Source organism: Entelurus aequoreus, linkage group LG02 (assembly GCF_033978785.1).
Source record: "Entelurus aequoreus isolate RoL-2023_Sb linkage group LG02, RoL_Eaeq_v1.1, whole genome shotgun sequence".
NCBI classification, from domain to species: domain Eukaryota; kingdom Metazoa; phylum Chordata; class Actinopteri; order Syngnathiformes; family Syngnathidae; genus Entelurus; species Entelurus aequoreus.
This window is the reverse complement of record NC_084732.1, coordinates 67036375-67058128: the sequence shown is the minus strand read 5'-3', so window position 1 is coordinate 67058128 and position 21754 is coordinate 67036375. Positions and strand designations below refer to the sequence as shown.

Below are 21754 nucleotides of genomic sequence, written 5' to 3'. Positions count from 1 at the left end.
GTATAGTTCCAGACCTGTACGTCAGCGTGGCTTTGTTCCTCACATTGTTTCCTACCATGAATTGATTAACGTGGACCCCGACTTAAACAAGTTGAAAAACTTATTTGGGTGTTACCATTTAGTGTTCAATTGTACGGAATATCAATCAATCAATCAATCAATCAATCAGCTTTATTGTCCATTCTTACATGTACAAGACACATAAGAACTGAAATTACATTTTCGGCACAATCCCGCTAAGAGCAGACATACGTTACAGGGAGACAAGACGGGACCGCCAACGGATCAGCCTCACTTAGGCGCTCCTTAAAAAGGTGGGAAAAAGGTGACATTGGGGGGAGGGGGGAAGTAAAAAAAAATATCAGTCTGAGGCTGGACCCTCAGGAATGGTCCAGACTGAGTCCGAGGAAAAAAACCTCACATAGCATGGCACACATAAACAAGGTACATTTAATCACAACAACTCGCAACAGAGTCATCCAACAGGACCTTGGAGGCCAGCAGCTGCTGTTGAGCGCTGCTCAGCCCCCACAACCCCGGAGGAATAAAGCAGTGGTGAAGGCGTTGATTTGGGGAGGGGTATGTGCGTGCATGTATGCCCAATTAAATTGGGTGAGATGTTGGATTGTCTTTATGGGCCGAGGCCGGCCCCAAGAGTTCAAGAGTTCAAGAGTCCGACCCAGGTGCTTTTGAAAAAAAGGGAAAGGTCAAAAGCGTCCATCTTTGAGGAGTCCTCGGGGGAGTGTTTTCAAACAGCCTGTTCCTCAAGGCCATTCGAGGGAGTCAAATCGTAGATTAAGATGATGTTTTTCTTCGAGCAGTCAAAACAATGACATTCCTGCTCTATATGCTGGCTCTGACAATTCCAATTTATTCTTTCTGTAACATCATCAAGATGGAATCTACCTTGCGATTCAAATCAGCAATCGCTCCAGTCTGTGATCCCACAGCACGACCCAATCCTTCCATTGCGTTGAACAGCCTGTTGGCCCCTTGAGTGGCTGCCATCGTCTTCCGAATTTGACGATACACCAGAGCAATGCCCAGCCCAATCAGCAAATGCCCTGCGATCACAGCTCCAAATAGGTAGATGTCTTCCACGTCCTCGATGGAAAGGACTGAGAGGCACATGATTCTCCAAGTGTTCCAGGAATCTCTCACGTACCCCGCAGCAATGGTTCCATCAGGGCAGCCAGGCTCCCCCGAGCCTCTTTTCCTTGTCGAAAAGACTGTGTCAATTGCGTCGAGAGTCCAGTTGATCAAATTCATTTTGATGTTTAGATTTGAGGACAGCTCAAGAAAAGAGGCTTCAAAATAGTTCAGACAAGACAAAAAACAAAGAGAGCAAGCAGGGAAGGAGGGAGCGGAGAAAGATGCGACCGCCCTCACCAGAGGCAAGACAGAAAAAAAATATGTACTGTACTGTGCAATCTACTAATAAAAGTCTCAATCAATCAATCAATCCTTCCTTGTTGCAGACAACCAAACACAGTGAGCCACTGGTCTCACTATATAATAATAATAATAATAATACCTGGGATTTATATAGCGCTTTTCTAAGTACCCAAAGTCGCTTTACATGTTAAAAATATCATCTGTGATGTAGTGTTGTGGGGAAAGTCACTCAAAACAGATGGCTTGTGGCGGTCACCGATGTCCATAGTGCACAAAAAAAGCAATAAAGCTAAAAAATGACAAAAAGTTCATGCCGGGCGGGGGCGAATGCTTACTGAGCGTGAGGGGGCGTGGTGAGGAGAGGTTAATTTACATCTAACAACTCTCAAAACGAACCGTTTTTAAAGGGAGCAAAACAATGGCTTGAAAATAGGTCTGTAAAACAAAACCTATGCATTTTTTTTTTACCAAAGAACAACCATTACATGTAATGTAGACCACAATTAAGTATTTTAAAGGCCTACTGAAACCCACAACTACCGACCACGCAGTCTGATAGTTAATATATCAATTATGAAATCTTAACGTTGCAACACATGCCAATACGGCCGGGTTAGATTACTAAAGTGCAATTTTAAATTTCCCGCGAAATATCCTGCTGAAAACGTCTTGGTTTGATGACGCCTGTGCGTGACGTCACGGATTGTAGAGGACATTTTGGGACAACATTGTGGCCAGCTATTAAGTCGTCTGTTTTCATCGCAAAATTCCACAGTATTCTGGACATCTGTGTTGGTGAATCTTTTGCAATTTGTTCAATGAACAATGGAGACAGCAAAGAAGAAAGCTGTAGGTGGGAAGTGGTGTATTTCGGCCGGCTGCAGCAACACAAACACGTATCCATCCATCCATCCATCCATCTTCAACCGCTTATCCGGAATCGGGTCGCGGGGTCAACAGCTCCAGCAGAGACCCCCAGACTTCCCTCTCCAGAGCAACATTTGCGACTTCCTCCTGGGGAATCCCGAAGCGTTCCCAGGCCAGAGAGGAGATGTAATCCCCCCATCTGGTCCTTGGCCTGCCGCGGGGCGTCCTCCCAGTGGGACGTGCAACGAGGACCTCCCTAGGGAGACGCTCGTGAGGCATCCGCACGAGATGCCTGAACCACCTAAGCTGGCTCCTTTCCAAGCGAAGGAGCAGCGGCTCTACTCCGAGTCTCTCTCGGGTGACTGAACTTCTCACCCTATCTCTAAGGGAGATGCCAGCCACCCTTCTGAGGAAACTCATTTCAGCCGCTTGTATCCGCGATCTTATTCTTTCGGTCATGACCCACACTTCATGACCATAGGTGAGAGTAGGAATGTAGATAGCTCGGTAGACCGAGAGCTTTGCTTTCTGGCTCAGCTCTCGTTTCGTCACAACAGTGCGGCAGAGAGACTGCAATACTGCCCCAGCTGCTCCGATTCTCCGGCTGATTTCCTTCTCCATCTTTCCCTCACTCGTGAACAATACCCCGAGATACTTAAACTCCTCCACCTGGGACAGAGTCCTGTCCCCTACCCGGACTGTACAAACCATCGGTTTCCTGCTGAGAACCATGGCCTCAGATTTGGAGATGCTGATCCTCATTCCAGCCGCTGAACACTCGGCTGCGAACCGATCCAGTGAGAGCTGAAGGTCACGAACCGAAGGTGCCATCAGGACCACATCATCTGCAAACAGCAGTGACGCAACCTTTAGCCCCACGAGACGTATACCCTCTCCGCCATGGCCACGACTCCGCCTAGAAATCCTGTCCATGAAAATCACAAACAGGATAGGTGACAGAGCGCAGCCCTGGTGGAGACCAACCCCCACTGGAAACGGATCCGACTTACATCCAAGCACCCGGACACAACTCTCGCTTTGGTTGTGCAGAGATTGGATGGCCCTCAGCAGGGTTCCCCTCACTCCGTGCTCCCTCAGCACCTCCCACAAGATCTCCCGGGGGACCCGGTCATACGCCTTCTCCAAATCCACAAAACACATGTAGACTGGATAGGCATACTCCCAGGCCCTCTCCAGGATTCCCGCAAGCGTAAAGAGTTGGTCAGTTGTTCCACGACCAGGACAGAATCCACATTGCTCCTCTTGAATCTGAGGTTCGACTATCGGCCGGACCCTCCTTTCCAGTACCTTGGCGTAAACTTTCCCAGGGAGGCTGAGAAGTGTGATACCCCTGTAATTAGCACACACCCTCTGGTCCCCCTTTTTGAAAAGGGGAACCACCACCCCAGTCTGCCACTCCCTCGGCACTGTCCCAGACTTCCACGCAATGTTGAAAAGGCGTATCAACCAAGACAGCCCATCAACACCCAGAGCCTTCAGCATTTCTGGACAGATCTCGTCAACCCCCGGAGCTTTGCCACTGTGGAGTTGTCTAACTACCTCAGTGACTTCACTCCGAGAGATCGACGTCGATCCCCCATCATCCTCAGGCCCTGCTCCTATCAGGGAGGGTGTGTCTGATGTATTTGGGTTCAGGAGTTCCTCAAAGTGCTCTTTCCAACGCCCTACGACTTCCTCACTTGAAGTCAGCAAAGTCCCATCCTTGCCGTACACAGCTTGGATGGTTCCCTGCTTCCCCCTCCTGAGGTGCCGTATGGTCTTCCAGAACAGCTTTGGTTCCGCCCGATAGTCCTTCTCCATGGATTCCCCGAACTGCTCCCACACCCTCTGCTTAGCCTCGTCCACAGCCACGGCCGCTGCCCTTCGGGCGCGTCGGTACCTTGCAACTGCCTCCGGAGTCCCCTGGGATAAAATACCCCGGTGGGACTCCTTCTTCAGTCGGACGGCTTCCCTGACCACCACTGTCCACCAGGGTGTTCGAGGGTTACCGCCCCTTGAGGCACCTAAGACCTTCTGGCCACAGCTCGCAGCTGCAGCTTTAGCAATAGAGGCTTTGAACATTGCCCATTCCTGTTCAATGTCCCCAGCCTCCACAGGGATGGCAGAGAAGTCCCGCCGGAGGTGGGAGTTGAAGTCCTTCCGGACAGAGGACTTCTCCAAACGTTCCCAGTTCACCCGCACTTGGGTTTGCCAGGTCTGTCCAGAGGTTTCCCCCGCCATCTAACCCAACTCACCACCAGATGGTGATCAGTTGACAGTTCAGCCCCTCTCTTCACCCGAGTGTCCAAAACATACGGCCTCAGATCAGCTGATACGATTACAAAATCGATCATTGATCTTTGGCCTAGGGTGCTCTGGTACCAGGTACACCTATGAGCATCCTTATGCTTGAACATGGTGTTTGTTATCGCAAGTCCGTGACTAGCACAGAAGTCCAATAACAATCCACCACTCGGGTTCAGATCAGGGAGACCGTTCCTCCCAATCACGCCAGTCCAAGTATCACTGTCATTGCCCACGTGCGCGTTGAAGTCCCCCAGCAAGACTATGGAATCCCCTGTCGGCGCCCCATACAGGACCCCATGCAAGGTATCCAAGAAGGCCGAATACTCTGAACTCTTGTTTGGTGCGTACGCACAAACAACAGTCAGAGTTTTCCCCCCTCCAACCCTAAGGCGAAGGGAGGCGACCCTCTTGTCCACCGGGGTGAACTCCAACGTACAGGCACTCAGCCGGGGACTCGTGAGTATCCCCACACCCGCCTGTGCCCTCACACCCTGAGCAACTCCAGAAGTGAACAAGGTCCATCCCTTGTCCAGGAGTGTGGTTTCAGAGCCCTTGCTATGCTTAGAGGTAAGCCCCACCAGATCCAACCGGTAGCGCTCCACCTCTCGCACCAGCTCAGGCTCCTTCCCCACCAGCGTAGAGACGTTCCACGTCCCGAAAGTCAGCCTCTGCTGCCCCGAATTGGTCCGTTTGGAGCCTCCACTTTCACTGCCATCCACTTGGCAGCGCACCCGACCCCACTGGGTCCGACCGCGGGTGGTGGGCCCACGTGACGGAGAAGATGGTGTGTCCACGTAGCTTCTTCGGGCTGTGCCCGGCCGGGCTCCGTGGCTAGCCCGGCCACCAGGCGCTCGCTGACGAGCCCTACCTCCGGGCCTAGCTCCGGAGGAGGGCCCCGGGCTTCCTCCGGGCCGGGTAACGCATCCTCTTTTAGTGTAGTTCATGGGGGATATTGTAACCCTGATGGGGGGGCATTCGGGTGCTACACCTTGCCCAAGGGTGACCCGGAACTATGTAAGGCAGGGGCGTTCAACTCCCTGAAGCTTAATACAAGCCCACATACCCATCACAAACACGTAGCCAATGTTTAATTGTTTACATTCCCGAAAGATGACAGTCAAGCTTTACCATTGGCCTGTGGAGAACTGGGACAACAGAGACTCTTACCAGGAGGACTTTGAGTTGGATACGCAGACGCGGTACCGTGAGTATGCATGAGCTGCGGCTTCCAAACATTTGATCGCTTGCCCGTACGTGCGTGCCGCTATGTGCATGTCACATACATAACTTTGGGGACTTTGGGGAAATATATGTGCTGTATGAACTTTGGGGAGGTGAACGGTACTTTGGGCTGTGGGATTGAGTGTGTTGTGCGGGTGTTTGATTTGTATTGGCGGGTTATATGGACGGGAGGGGGGAGGTGTTTGTTATGCGGGATTAATTTGTGGCATATTAAATGTAAGCCTGGTTGTGTTGTGGCTAATAGAGTATATATATCAATCAATCAATGTTTGTTTATATAGCCCTAAATCACAAGTGTCTCAAAGGATATGTCTTGTGTTAGTCATTCCCAGCTGAATATCAGGTCCCACCCGCCTCTCACAGCATCTTCCCTATCTGAATCGCTTCCACTGCCCTCTAGTCCTTCACTCTCACTTTCCTCATCCAAGAATCTTCATCCTCGCTCAAATTAATGGGGAAATCGTCGCTTTCTCGGTCCGAATCGCTCTCGCTGCTGGTGGCCATGAATGTAAACAATGCGCAGATGTGAGGAGCTCCACAACCTGTGACGTCACGCGCATATCGTCTGCTACTTCCGGTACAGGCAAGGCTTTTTTTATCAGCGACCAAAAGTTGCGAACTTTATTGTAAATGTTCTCTACTAAGTCCTTTCAGCAAAAATATGGCCATATTGCGAAATGATCAAGTATGACACATAGAATGGACCTGCTATCCCCGTTTAAATAAGAAAATCGCATTTCAGTAGGCCTTTAAATGTAGAAAAAAAATCATGAGATGACCCCTTTAATAGTGGTCAGCAGCACATGGATGGGAATGCCAACAATGTATTCAGTGCCATAGTGTCAGCTCCTTTTACCTTAATCCAACATGACAGAACAATAAATTTCCTCGCCTCACCTAACACACAATGTGTTTTTTTCAGCAGCGCCATTGAGAAAGCTCTCGGCAAGCCACAAATGTAGCAACATTTTCTGTTCTGTCTTGCTTGTGACTGAAACACAACACAAATAGAAGCGGCAGAAGAAATGTGTATTTCTCAACATGTTTTTTTTTCTCACTTTTTAGCTCTCCTGCAGCATCCGCAAAAAAAGCATCATGGCCAATTATGCAAATAGCATTGTGACATTATTTAGCTCCACCCCGTGCCACAGAGAGATTTTAGTCCTGGGGGAAACACTGATTTGTCCCCTGACCTCACAGATAGTATTATGCATGGGTAGACAAAAACATCCTGCAGATAAACTTAAAAAAGGGTACATTACAGTTCCCCCTCCTAACATCATGCTTCAAATATTAAAGTATCACAACCTCGCAGATTTTTTTGAGCATATTCTACAACATTTTTGGCCTAAATTAAGCATTTTCAGGCATACATATATATAAATAAATGAATTTAACATGACAACACTATAGTAGTAGTGTCCACTCGATGAGACCAAACCAATCAGAGCGAACTTTTCAGTATTGTGGCCAAATATTGGCAGATCGAACAGATTACTAAAAAAAATCACAACACATCCCTTCAAAAAGTACCACACATATTGACTGACATTAGACTCTAAAAATAAATTATGCATGGCCTTTTGTATAGGGTTTGCTGAACATGTAAAGCAAGCTATTGTAAACATTTGATTCATGATTAATTCTGAATAATGAGCTCCAGCAGAGCCGTTCATACAAACCCAAAACCAGTGGAGTTAGCATGTTGTTTAAATCGTAAATAAAAACAGAATACAATGATTTGCTAATCAACCTATGTTCAATTGAATAGACTGCAAAGACAAGATACTTAACGTTCGAACTGGAAAACATTGTTATTTTTTTCAAATATTAGCTCATTTGGAATTTGATGCCTGCAACATGTTTCAAAAAAGCTGGCACAAGTGGGAAAAAAGACAGAGAACGTTGAGGAATGCTCATCAAGCACTTATTTGGAACATCCCACAGGTGAACAGGCTAATTGGGAACAGGTGGGTGCCATGATTGGGTATAAAAGCAGCTTCCATGAAATGCTCAGTCATTCACAAACAAGGATGGGGCGAGGGTCACCACTTTGTGAACACATGCGTGACCAAATTGTCAAACAATTTAAGAACAACAATTCTCAACAAGATATTGCATAGATTTTTAGGGATTTCACCATCTACGGTCCATAATGTCATCAAAATGTTCAGAGAATCTGGAGAGGCTAAGCCCGAGACCTTTGATCCCTCAGGCGGTACTGCATCAAAAAGCGACATCAGTGTGTAAAGGATAAAGTGTAAGGTAAAGTGTGTAAAGGACGTGGTCACACTCTTGATCTTGTCCTTTCATATGGTCTACCTGTGTCTAACTTGGACATTTGTGACAATGTGCTTTCAGACCATATGCCTGTCATATTTGAGGCCAGTTTTAACCGCTTGACAGCTGGAGCGCGCGCTCCTGCGCGTCTCTGTCGAGTTTTTAACCCTTCCACTGCTGGTCAGTTTATTACTGCTTTTAACCAGGTTTTTTTACCCTCTGACTCGGTTTTTTCTAGCACAGAGTCTGTTTTTTCTGACACTGAGAAACTCAATGTATTGTTTGACTCCACCTGTGACACAGTCTTGAACTCAGTGGCTCCTTTAAAAATCAAAAAGGCCAAAACTAAATCAGAACCCTGGTTTAATGAGAGAAGCCGTGCGATCAGACGTGAGTGCCGCAAAGCTGAACGCAGGTGGAAGAAGGACAAGCTTCAGGTGTCACTCCAGATTTTAAAGGACTGTTGGCATCGATATCAGAGCACAGTAAAAGAGGCAAAAAGAGAACATTTGGCAAACATTATTGCCTCAAATAGTCTTGACCCTCGTGTTTTATTCAAAACCATTGACTCTGTTCTTAATGCCCCTCAGCCTACATGTTTGGAACCCTCCTCTGAATTGTGCAATGTCTTTTTAAAGTATTTTATTGATAAGATTGCCACAACGAGGGCTCTCATCTCTGTTCCGACCTCTGACCCTTCTGTCCCGTTTAACTACTCTGCTGTTTTTAATCAGTTTGAGCAAGTGACTCTGCGGCAGTTACAAGAGTTAACTAACCATATGAAGCCCTCAGGTTCCCCCCATGATGCTGTCCCTCCTACATTTTTTAAAGAAGTGTTTTCTTGTATAGGGCAGCCTGTTCTTAACATTTTAAATAGCAGTTTGTTTTCTGGTGTGGTTCCTACCAGTTTTAAACACGCCGTGGTTCAACCACTTTTAAAGAAACCTGGTCTGGACAGTTCAATTTTAGCCCATTTTAGACCCATTTCTAAGCTGCCTTTTCTCTCAAAAATCTTGGAGAAGATTGTTTTTACCCAGTTAAACACTTTTTTAGAGGACTCTGATATTTTAGAAGTCTTTCAGTCTGGGTTTAAACCCCTCCATAGTACCGAGTCAGCATTAGTAAGGGTTTTTAATGACATCTTTCGAGAAACAGACTTAGGTGATCATGTGATTTTAGTTTTACTCGATCTAACAGCAGCATTTGATACGGTGGACCATAATATTTTAATTAGCCGCCTACAACATCAAGTGGGCATCTGTGGTACTGCCCTGAGTTGGCTGAAGTCATATTTGACTAACAGGACCTTCTCTGTAAATGTTGCTGGTTCTGAATCTTCTGTTGCTCCCTTAACATGTGGGGTCCCACAGGGCTCAGTTTTAGGACCACTGCTCTTTTCTATTTATTTACTTCCCCTGGGCTCAATCCTAAGAAAGCATGGTATTTGTTTTCATTGTTACGCTGATGACACACAAATGTATTTTCCGTTAAAGAAAAATCATGCCTCTTCAATACAGCCATTACTTGTTTGTCTTGATGACATCAAGGCCTGGATGGCCCTAAACTTCTTAAACTTCAATGAAAAGAAGACAGAAGTAATAGTGTTTGGACCTAGTGGTACCTGTGAGCTTCCCCCTGTTGACTTTGGCCCCTTGGCTTTGTACGTTAAGCCCATGATCACCAACCTGGGTTTTCGTATTGACAGTGATTTTAAATTGGACCGTCAGATTGGCACAGTGGTGAAAGCCAGCTTTTTTTATTTACGTCAGCTGGCTAAGGTTAAAAACCTTCTTTCTAGGCAACAGTTTGAGACAGTAATCCATGCCTTTATTACATCTCGGCTGGATTACTGTAACGCTTTATATTTTGGAATTAGTCAGTCCTCCCTCTCACGTCTGCAGCTGGTCCAAAATGCAGCTGCCCGACTTTTAACAAACACAAGAAAAAGAGAGCACATTACTCCTGTTTTAGCCTCCCTCCACTGGCTGCCTGGGTCTTTTAGAGTCCATTTTAAAATGATCTTACTTGTTTTTAAATCCTTACATGGTCTTGCCCCACCTCACCTCTCTGAGCTGCTCCACCTCTATGCCCCCACCCGGTCCCTCAGGTCAGCTGATCAGCTGATCCTGGAGGTACCCAAATCCAAGCGTAAGCTCAGGGGGGACAGAGCCTTCTCTGTTGCGGGCCCCAAACTCTGGAATGATCTTCCACTTCATGTGAGACAGGCCCCTTCTTTGGCTATTTTTAAGACCCTTCTTAAAACCCATTTTTATTCACTGGCTTTTAACCCAGCATGAGACTTTAAACTGTTTTTAACTTTTAACTTTTTTAACTGCTTTTTATCTAACAAAATTGTTCTTAGGGTAATTTTGTATTTGCTTTTTAATGTGTATTTTACCTCTGTTTTAAATTTTATTTTTTAGTCTGTCCTTTGCCTTTATTTCTTTGTGGTGTACAGCCCTTTGTCTTTCAACTGTGGTTGTTTTTAAAGGGCTTTATAAATAAAGTTGGTATGGTATGGTATGGTATATCAGGGACTCAGGAACACTTCAGAAAACCACTGTCAGTAACTACAGTTGGTCGCTACATCTGTAAGTGCAAGTTAAAACTCTACTATGCAAAGCGAAAGCCATTTATCAACAACACCCAGAAACACTGCCGGCTTCGCTGGGCCTGAGCTCATCTAAGATGTACTGATGCGAAATGGACAAGTGTTCTGTGGTCTGATGAGTCCACATTTCAAATTGTTTTTGGAAACTGTGGATGTCATGTGCTCCGGAACAAAGAGGAAAATAACCATCTGGATTGTTATAGGCGCAAAGTTCAAAAGCCAGCATGTGATGGTATGGGGTTGTATTAGTGCCCAAGGCATGGGTAACTTACACATCTGTGAAGGCAGCATTAATGCTGAAAGGTACATACAGGTTTTGGAGCAACATATGTTGCCATCCAAGCAACGTTATCATGGACGCCCCTGCTTATTTCACGTGTTACAACAGCGTGGCTTCGTAGTAAAAGAGTGCAGGTACTAGACTGGCCTGCCTGTCTCCCATTGAAAATGTGTGGCGCATTTTGAAGCGTAAAATATGACAACAGAGACCCAGGACTGTTGAACAATTTAAGCTGTACATCAAGCAAGAATGGGAAAGAAAAAAAAGAAAAAAAGAAAATAATGGGAAAGAATTCCACCTGAAAAACTTCAAAAATTGGTCTCCTCAGTTCCCAAACGTTTACTGAGTGTTGCTAAAAGGAAAGGTCATGTAACACAGTGGTAAAAATGCCTGTGCCAACTTTTTTGCAACGTGTTGCTGCCATTAAATTCTAAGTTAATGATTATTTGCCAAAAAAAAATGTGTTTCTCAGTTCGAACATTAAATATCTTGTCTTTGCAGTTTATTCAATTGAATATAAGTTGAAAAGGATTTGCAAATCATTGTATTCTGTTTTTATTTACGAATTACACAACGTGCCAACTTTACTGGTTTTGGGTTTTGTAGATGTGACGCTGACTGTCATCTTTTTGCTTCTTATTCACGCTACTGAAATATATTTAAAGGATTCCTCTCCTAAACCGAATCTCATCTAAAAGGCAAAGCGCTTAATTTCTCAAATTAACAGATTGAATTTGAAACTGGGAGATGAAAAGAGCCTTATTGCTCTGATGTAGCCAAAATCCCCTGACTGAGTGTGGTGTGAACCATCCAGCCGGGTCTTTCTGTGTGGAAAATATTCAATATCCTCCGGTCTTTGAATTTTGTGTGTGTGTGTGTGGTGGGGGGGGGGAAGAAGGGGGGTGCTAAGAAAGTCTGTCAAAATGAACAAAGGACGGCCCAAAAGAGAGAATTTGCCAAAGAAAAAGACAGCCCTGGCATTTACTGTGTAGAAATTATAGATGGTTTATCAACAACTCTCACTCTACTAAAAATGGAAGCATGCATTTATGTCTTTGACAGACAAACAGAACATGAAAGTAAAATGTGGACATCTATGACAGAAAGATTGCATCCACAATTCATATTTAAACACACCTATCAACATTCATGTGCGGTATTATAAGCCAATTAATGACTCGTTAACTTTCTTATCAGCATCATTACATGATGTAATACGTTTGATGATGCTACTCCTTTGAGGGCTCAGGCAATATACTGTATGTGGTTAATCATAATCAGTGGGGGGATACATCCAAGCATCGATACCAAGGGTGGTATCAGTATCAGAGCAACACTGTTGTGGCAGAATTGATATTTTTGTTTGTTTTCACAAAAAACGTTCATGATATTGTGATATTCATAAATTGTTTCTGAACACAGGGAATAGGTTACTGGACATAGGACGTCTCTGGGGCTAAGGACAAAGCCAAAGGTTTTTTTCTATTGTGATAATATTTTGTACTATTGATTTTATTTGTGTCTAACTATAAACTTAATACAAGTAAATATTATGTTGTTGGTTTGCTGCATTGTCTTATCAAGTTAAAAAGTTAAAGTACCAATGATAGTCACACACACACACACACTAGGTGTGGTGAAATTTTCCCCTGCATTTGACCCATCCCCTTGTTCACCCCGTGAGAGGTGAGGGGAGCAGTGAGCAGCAGCGGTGGCCGCGCCCGGGAATCATTTTGGTGATTTAATCCCCAATTCCAACCCTTGATGCTGAGTGCCAAGCAGGGAGGCAATGGGTCCCATTTTTATAGTCTTTGGTATCACTCGGCCGGGGATTGAACTCACGACTTACCGATCTCAGGGCGGACACTCTAACCACAAGGCCAGCACTGAGCAGGCTATACAGTTGTATTTAGATTAGGGCTGTCAAAAATAACAAATTAACTAGGGCTGCAACTAACAACTAATTTGATAATCGATTAATCTGTCGATTATTACTTTGATTAATCGATTAATAATCGGATAAAAGAGACAAACTACATTTCTATCCTTTCCAGTATTTTATTGAAAAAAACCAGCATACTGGCACCATACTTATGTTGATTATTGTTTCTGAGCTGTTTGTAAATGTTGCAGTTTATAAATAAAGGTTTATAAAAAAATAAAAATAAAAATAAAAGTAGCCTCTGCGCATGGATCCAACGAATCGATGACTAAATTAATCACCAACTATTTTTATAATCGATTTTAATCGATCTAATCGATTAGTTGTTGCAGCCCTAGAATTAACTCATGTGATTAATCAGATAAATGATAGCAATAATCATATAATATTATATTAAATTATATCATATTATTATTCATGTCATATAAGCAGATCAATCACACAATTTATTCTGACTGAACATGCTTCTTTGCCTTAACCGCAGTTGATTACCTGAAAGGTGGCACTGGTTATGTCAGTGCAAAAATTTGAGTGAGGGGACTCCAACAGGACTTTAGATAAAACTGTTACCAGGTTTTGAACAAATAAATGACATACATTCAATTAAAACATGTTAAAACATTTCTTGGATGACATTCTGACAATGGGGACAGTTTGAGAATTGTACTTGTGTCCAAATATTTTATCAGGGTCTTATTTTAAGTTGATTTAAATTAGTATTAATCCAAATTCAAAAGTGTGATTGATTTGATTTAAATGATGTATTTTATACCACTAATATAGATAAACTGTTACATTGTTAAACAAAAATGTTTGTTGATATAAAAACTAGGGCTGTCAAAAAACAACGAGTTGACTCGTGTGATTAATCTAGAAAAAATATTGCATTAATCATGTATGCGTGTAGATTAAGCATACGATTTATTCTGACTGTACATCAGGGGTGTCAAACTCATTTTCATTGAGGGCCAAATCGCAGTAATGGCTGCGATTGTTTATATTAATTTACATTATGCATGCGGGTAATAACCTGTGATTAATCATGATTCATCCAAATGCATTTGATTATTTTATGTATAACTTGCTTTAAAATCATAAATAAAGGTGACATTTAACTATTTGTTTTTCTTTCACAAATGTAGTTTTGCAATACAGTATATAATAATATAATTGGCATGATCAGATAGTATTGAAGTTTAAAATATGCATTTTTTTTCTGTCAAAATTGAAAGAACGAATGCATTTAGTAAAAAAAAATAAAAAATAAAAAATAAGTAATCTATTGAAACCCCTTTTTTCCAGGCTTTCGCGGGCCACATAGAATGATGTGGCGGGCCAGTCCACGGGCCTTGAGTTTGACACCTGTGCTGTACATGCTCCTTTACCTTAGCCTCTATACAGGCAGTGATAAGGTTGATGCATAAATCAGTGTAAAGATAAGTGCAGAGACTGCGACTGATGTGCTTGCTGGTAAATGTCATCCAAAAATAAACCCTGATTGGAGCACTCTTGTGAAGTGAATCATAATTATATAGCGATTTTCTCTAGTGACTCAAAGCGCTTTACATTGAGAAACACATCACCTAAGTAACTTTTAAACCAGTTTTGGTGGCACTGGAAGCAGATGGGTAAAGTATCTTGCCCAAGGACACAACGGCCGTGACAAGCGGGGATCGAGCCTGGAACCCTCAAGTTGCTGGCACGGCCGCTCTACCAACCGAGCCACGCCACGCCAAGTTTTTGAGAAAATAAAGTACATACAGTATTTTAATTAAAACATTTTAAAACAATGTTCCCGGATGACATTCTGACAATACAATTAAATTTGGGTCCAAATATTAGGTTTATTTTTAAGTAAATTTAAATTAAGCAAGCCGGTAAGAAGCTGTGATTTGTCATGATAAATAATGATAAATGGGTTATACTTGTATAGCGCTTTTCTACCTTCAAGGTACTCAAAGCGCTTTGACAGTATTTCCACATTCACCCATTCACACACACATTCACACACTGATGGCGGGAGCTGCCATCCAAGGCGCTAACCAGCAGCCATCAGGAGCAAGGGTGAAGTGTCTTGCCCAAGAACACAACAGAAGAAGGTGGGGATTGAACCCCAGTAACCAGCAACTCTCCGACCCTACCAACTTCGCCACGCCGCCCCTGATTAATTCATATTCTAAAGCAGGGATGTCAAACATGCGGCCCGTGGGCCAGATCAGGCCCGTGAACAGGTTCAATCCGGCCCGCCATTCAAACTGTTTGAATGGCTAATCAAGGTTCCAATCCTCACCTGTGACCTGTTTGTTTGTAATTCATGTGTGTGTATAAAAGGTCAGTGAGTTTCTGGGCTTCTGACAGACCATTGCATCTTTCATCCAGTGCTGCACAGATGTTTCTGGATTCTGAGTCATGGGGAAGGCAAAAAAATTGTCAAAGGATCTGCGAGAAAAGGTAATCGAACTGCATAAAACAGGAAAGGGGTATAAAAAGATATCCAAGGAATTGAGAATGCCAATCAGCAGTGTTAAAACGCTGATTAAGAAGTGGAAAATGAGGGATTCAGGTAGACCAGCAAAGATTTCAGCCACATCTGCCAGGAAAATTGTTTGAGATGCAAAGAAAAATCCACAAATAACTTCAGTTGAAATACAGGACTCTCTGAAAAATTGTGGTGTGGCTGTTTCAAGATGCACAATAAGGAGGCCCTTGAAGAAAAATGTGCTGCATGGTCGAGTCGCCAGAAGAAAGCCATTTCTGCGCAAATGTCACAAAGTATCCCGCTTACATTACGCCAAACAGCACAGAGACAAGCCTCAAAACTTCTGGAACAAAGTAATTTGGAGTGATGGCTTTCTTCTGGCGACTCGACCATGCAGCCCATTTTCACTGACCTTTTATACCCACACACTAATTACAAAGAAACATGTCACAGGTGAGGATTGGAACCTTGATTAGCCATTCAAACATGTCTGTGTCAACTTTTGTGCATGTTATCAGATCAAAGTCACTGGGGTATGTAAACTTTTGATCAGGGTCATTTGGGTATTTTCTTTTGTCATTTTGATTTAAAAAGAGTAAACACAGTTGTTTGCCAATAAATAGCTTCACACAACCATTAAGCATGAGTGGAAGAAAGGTTTTTGTGTTATCATTCATATTCTCTGAAGAATGGCCAATAAATCATACATTCTCCCAGGGTATGTAAACTTATGAGCACAACAGTATGCCAAGCAAGAGGTATGCGATAAAACGACTCCTCCCACTCGACCCAATGTAAACCAAAAAGGAGTAAAATAAAAAATTGGTAACCCCACTTAAAATGCTGCATGATACACCGATATAGTTCTGTGAAAATTATTGTCTTCTGTGCAAATTCTAGGAAAGTGATCAGTGTTTTACTGCAATACTGTCTGTCTTTTTATTTTTTATTTTTGGTTTGTTGACATTTTTCACAATTGCATAGCTTTTATTTTTCTATCAATGCACAGTGATGCCTAGAAGGCAGGGAGTAACTCAACCCTCTTGAATTTCTATCTCAGTTTGTATGGTTTGTTGAGTTAGCACATAATTATTATGTGGAAATGACAAATGAGGTAGTTGATACATAAAATAGTTTTTATTTATGCTTTATTTTATGTTTTGTTCAAACCTAGATGGGCTGTGACATAGCGTTTAATGGTTTTGTAGATACACTGAGATTAAGTCTAAGTTCATTGTGTTCTTCATGGTGTTTTTGAAACTGCACCAAATTTTTCCTCAGATTTTTCAAGTAATTTAAAGTGTTTTGTCAAGAGGATTATTTGTGATACGTGCATTTTCAGAATGTGTTTGTTCTATTTTGGGCCAAAGTAAAACAAAGAAAACAATCTGAAGTTGCCGTAGTTGTATTTTTAAGTTATCATGCCATGATTTTACCCACCCAACCCACGTGGGAATAGATTTTCTTCCATGCGGCCCCTGAGCTAAAATGAGTTGGACACCCCTGTCGTAAAGTGTGATTAATCTAACATCAACGATGAATCCCTTGACAGCCCTAATTAAAATATATTGTTAATTAATATAATTGTTGAATAAGTTTATTGATGTTTTGTTTGCCTAAAATCTTTGCGTGTTTACTGGGATTGGATGTGGCAGTGTGGCTCAAATGGTAGTGTCTGGTCAGAAACTCGAAGAAAGAGTAAAAATGCATTTCTTTCAATATGCATCACAACAAAAAGGGTAATATTAAAAAAAATGGATAGATGTTGACAGTCCAACTCATACTGACTGGTTTACACAAGCTATGGAGATGATATCAGTAGAAAAAAATGCATTTAGTTTAGATAATAATGAGTCATATATTTGAATATGGGATCCATTATTTAAATGTGTTTTGCCTATTAAATGAACCTAGAATATGACTTATTTTATCCTTGTGGAAAATCTTGGACACAATGTGTTGTCAAGCTTATGAGATGCGATGCAAGTGTTTTTAAATGTATTTATTTTGTATAAATGGCTGTGATGATAATGTAAATGAGTGATTTCTAATCACTGCTATGTTGGAATTCTTATTAATATTGATACTGATGTTGATACTATTCATTTTTGTTTGACTACTTTTGTTTTGTGTCATGTTTGTGTGTCCTCTCAATTGCTCTGTCGATTGATATTCAGAATGTTGCTCGGCCGGGTTTGGTTTTGGAATTGGAATTGTATTATTATGGTATTATTGTGTATTATTTTGTTGGATTGATTAATAGAACAATAAAAAAATATATAAGGTCCTGGTTTGAATTCAGCTTCCGTTATCCTAGTCACTGTTGTTGTGTCCTTAGGCAAGACACTTTAATGTAGCTTAAAAATGGATTTCACAATTTAAAATGCTTTTGAGTTTCCAGAGAGAACGCTCGATATGATTATAATGAATAAACCAATGAAAGGCAAAATTCACAAAATTAAAAAAATGTACGAAATATCAGAATGAGCAGTAGTGGTCTTGTAGTTATTTGGTATCAGATCTACACTACAATTAGCTGTATCAAGCCCAAAAATGACATCGGAACAGTTTGAGACAATCACACAAAGAGAGCATGCTTTAAAGCAGGGGTGTCAAACGTAAGGTTCGTGGGCCTGATCCGGCCCGCGAACAGGTTTGATCCGGCCCGCGGGATGAGTTTTTTTCTGTTCTAAATGTGTCCACTAGATGTCGCAATAGCAATTATTTGTATCTTTGTAGATTATGCTACATAGCAGTGGTTCTTAACCTGGGTTCAAACGAACCCTAGGGGTTCGGTGAGTCAGCCTCAGGAGTTCGGCGGAGCCTCCGCCGCGGAGGTCAAGACACACCCGACTCATCGTGTAAATAAAAACTTCTCCCTGTCGGCGTATTATGGATATGGCAACAGCAGAAGTCACACTGATTTGCAGGTGGGTAATTTGTTGTGAGTTCATGCACTGTGTTGGTTTTGTTCCTCGAACAAGGTGATGGTCATGCACGGTTCATTTTGTGCACCAGTATCGAGAAGAGCCAGATGAGGTGGTTCGGGCATCTGGTCAGGATGCCACCCGAACGCCTCCCTAGGGAGGTGTTTTGGGCACGTCCGACCGGTAGGAGGCCACGGGGAAGACCCAGGACACGTTGGGAAGACTATCTCTCCCGGCTGGCCTGGGAACGCCTCGTGATCCCCCGGGAGGAGCTGGACGAAGTGGCTGGGGGGAGGGAAGTCTGGGCTTCCATGCTTAGGCTGCTGCCCCCGCGACCCGACCTCGGATAAGCTGAAGAAGATGGATGGATGGATGGAAAAAAAATATATAACTTTGTCTTGAAAGAAGGGTTTGGTGAATGCGCATATGAAACTGGTGGGGTTCGGAACCTCCAACAAGGTTAAGAACCATAGAAGCATTTAAGTCCCATCTTAAAACTCATTTGTATAGCCTTTAAATAGACCCCCTTTTTAGACCAGTTGATCTGCCGTTTCTTTTCTTTTTTCCTCTGCCCCCCTCTCCCTTGTGGCACAGGTCCGGTGGCCATGGATGAAGTGCTGGCTGTCCAGAGTCGGGACCCGGGGTGGACCGCTCGCCTGTGCATCGGTTGGGGACATCTCTGCGCTGCTGACCCGTCTCCGCTCGGGATGGTCTCAGGCTGGCCCCACTATGGACTGGACTCTCACTATTATGTTAGATCCAGTATGGACTGGACTCTCACTATTATGTTAGATCTACTATGGACTGGACTCTCACTATTATGTTAGATCCACTATGGACTGGACTTTCACAATATTACACTAGACCCACTCGACGTCCATTGCATCCGGTCTCCCCTAGAGGAGGTAGGGGGGGTCACCCACATCTGCGGTCCTCTCCAAGGTTTCTCATAGTCATTCACATCGACGTCCCACTGGGTTGTGAGTTTTTCCTTGCCCTTATGTGGGCTCTGAACCGAGGATGTCGTTGGGGCTTGTGCAGCCCTTTGAGACACTTGTGATTTAGGGCTATATAAATAAACATTGATTGATTGATTGAACCACTGCTACATAGGCTGCTGCGCCCGCGACCCGACCTCGGATGAGCGGAAGAAGATGGATAGATGGATGGGTGGATGGATGGATGGATGGATGGATGGATGGATGGATGGATGGATGGATGGATGATGTTAGTGCACCAGTCGAGGAAATATGTGCAAACTACATAAATAACATCCTGTAATTAGATTTGTATATTATTTTTTTTATCTTGATAGATTGAAAATTAACACCAATGAGTTGACTAATGAACATTATCACATCATTTATTCAGAAAGTATAAATAAGGACAAATAAAGGTAGAATACTAATAACCACAACATGTAAATGTAAAAATAAAAATAAAAACATTATGATTTGTGCATTTTCAGAATGTGCTTGTTCTATTTTTAAACAAAGAAAACAATCTGAAGTTGTCTTTATTTTTGAGTTATCATGCCATGATTTTACCAGTCCGGAGTAGATTTTTCTCCATGTGGCCCCCTGATCTAAAATGAGTTTGACACCCCTGCTTTAAAGTGTTCACATCAAAATAAACTTTGTCCACGCTTGCACGTAACTCACACACACACACACACACCGATAAAACTTTCATCATATTGCAAGACAATAAATCATATTCATCCACAACAACCTTGCACTTATCCCGGCTTGCAGCGTGGAGGAAGCCATGCAGACGTCCGTCCCACATCCCACACAATGATGCCACTTACCCACGAAAGCGTTCAGGAGGATCCCCAAAAAGCAAGCAGCCAGGCGACATTGCCTGGCGGAGGCCATTTAAACGCGCGAATAATCCAGCAGGTGCGGGAAACAAGGTGAAGTTAACAGGTGAGCATCCGGGTACATGTTCGGACCTGCAGGACGACTCAACACGCTTTCGCCATTTTAGCCATCTATCAGGAATCTGTCAGCATCCCGCTTCCCCTCTCCTCCTTTTCCTCTTCATCCACCCCACTCTCTCTCCCCTCTCTCTCTCTCTCCCCCCACTCTCTCTCTCTCTCTCTCTCCCTCTCCCTCTCTCCCTCTCTCTCTCTCTTCCTTACTCATGGAACAAAAGAGTCGGGTCGATTTGCAAACCTTGTGTAAAAAAAAAAAATACTGACACAAATTAAGTCATTAAACGCAATTCACGAAAACTCCACTAAATATCACTCCATTACGTCGCCTTATTGTGGCCTTTTCACCGTGACACGTGTTGACATGTGAATGCACACAAAACGCTGGCATGTTTTTGTTGTGTGCAGAAAGCGACGCACGTTTTGGCATGATGATAAATAACATAACTTAAAAATATGTTTTCAATATAAAGTTGGTCTATCCAGGCATAAAAGAGGCGAAACAAATATGTGGAAAATAATGCATTGTGTTTAAGGGTGATGGTTGAGTGAACCTGTTCGGATAAACAAGGAACTCTTCCATGAGAACAAAGCAGCGCCTCTTTAGCTGTACTGTAGCACCCTCTAGTGGGCGTTATGTATATATTTCTGCTATAATCCCTTTGTTTCATGAATGGACATCTCAAGTAGTCCAAGTCCAAGAGTTAAAATTTTTTTTCCCATTTGCTTACCCACAATTTTACTAACTGCCTGTCTTTTTTCAAAAGATATACACACTTTTCCAAACAAAACATTAAATTTTCTTAATTCCTAGATTATTTGCAAAATGACACACTTCTGTCTAAACCAGTGGTTCTTAACCTGGGTTCGATCGAACCCTAGGGGTTCGGTGAGTCGGCCTCAGGGGTTCGGCGAAGCCTCCGCCGCGGAGGTCAAGACACACCCGACTTATCGTGTAAATTATGGATATTTGAGTCCTGGGTATGACATTAAAGGCCTACTGAAATGACATTTTTTTTATTGAAACGGGGATAGCAGATCCATTCTATGTGTCATACTTGATCATTTTGCGATATTGCCATATTTTTGCTGAAAGGATTTAGTAGAGAACATCGACGATAAAGTTTGCAACTTTTGGTCGCTGATAAAAAAAAAGCCTTGCCTGTACCGGAAGTAGCGTGACGTCGCAGGTTGAAGGGCTCCTCACATTTCCCCATTGTTTACACCAGCAGCGAGAGCGATTCGGACCGAGAAAGCGACGATTACCCCATTAATTTGAGCGAGGATGAAAGATTCGTGGATGAGGAACGTGAGAGTGAAGGACTAGAGTGCAGTGCAGGACATATCTTTTTTCGCTCTGACCGTAACTTAGGTAAAAGGGCTCATTGGATTCCACACGTTCTCCTTTTTCTATTGTGGATCACGGATTTGTATTTTAAACCACCTCGGATACTATATCCTCTTGAAAATGAGAGTCGAGAAGGCGAA

General features: G+C 43.2%; 1 protein-coding gene across 1 annotated transcript in view; it reads right to left on the bottom strand.

Moving 5' to 3' along the window:
- The window catches only part of igdcc3 (immunoglobulin superfamily, DCC subclass, member 3), a 290154-nt gene extending 269750 nt beyond the window's left edge, over window positions 1-20404 (bottom strand). The window contains exon 1 of the mRNA XM_062030995.1: window positions 20141-20404. Coding sequence (XP_061886979.1) covers window positions 20141-20207 — 67 coding nt within the window. The 5' untranslated portion in view covers window positions 20208-20404. The remainder of the gene's footprint in view (window positions 1-20140) is intronic.
- Window positions 20405-21754: the final 1350 nt, after the last annotated feature.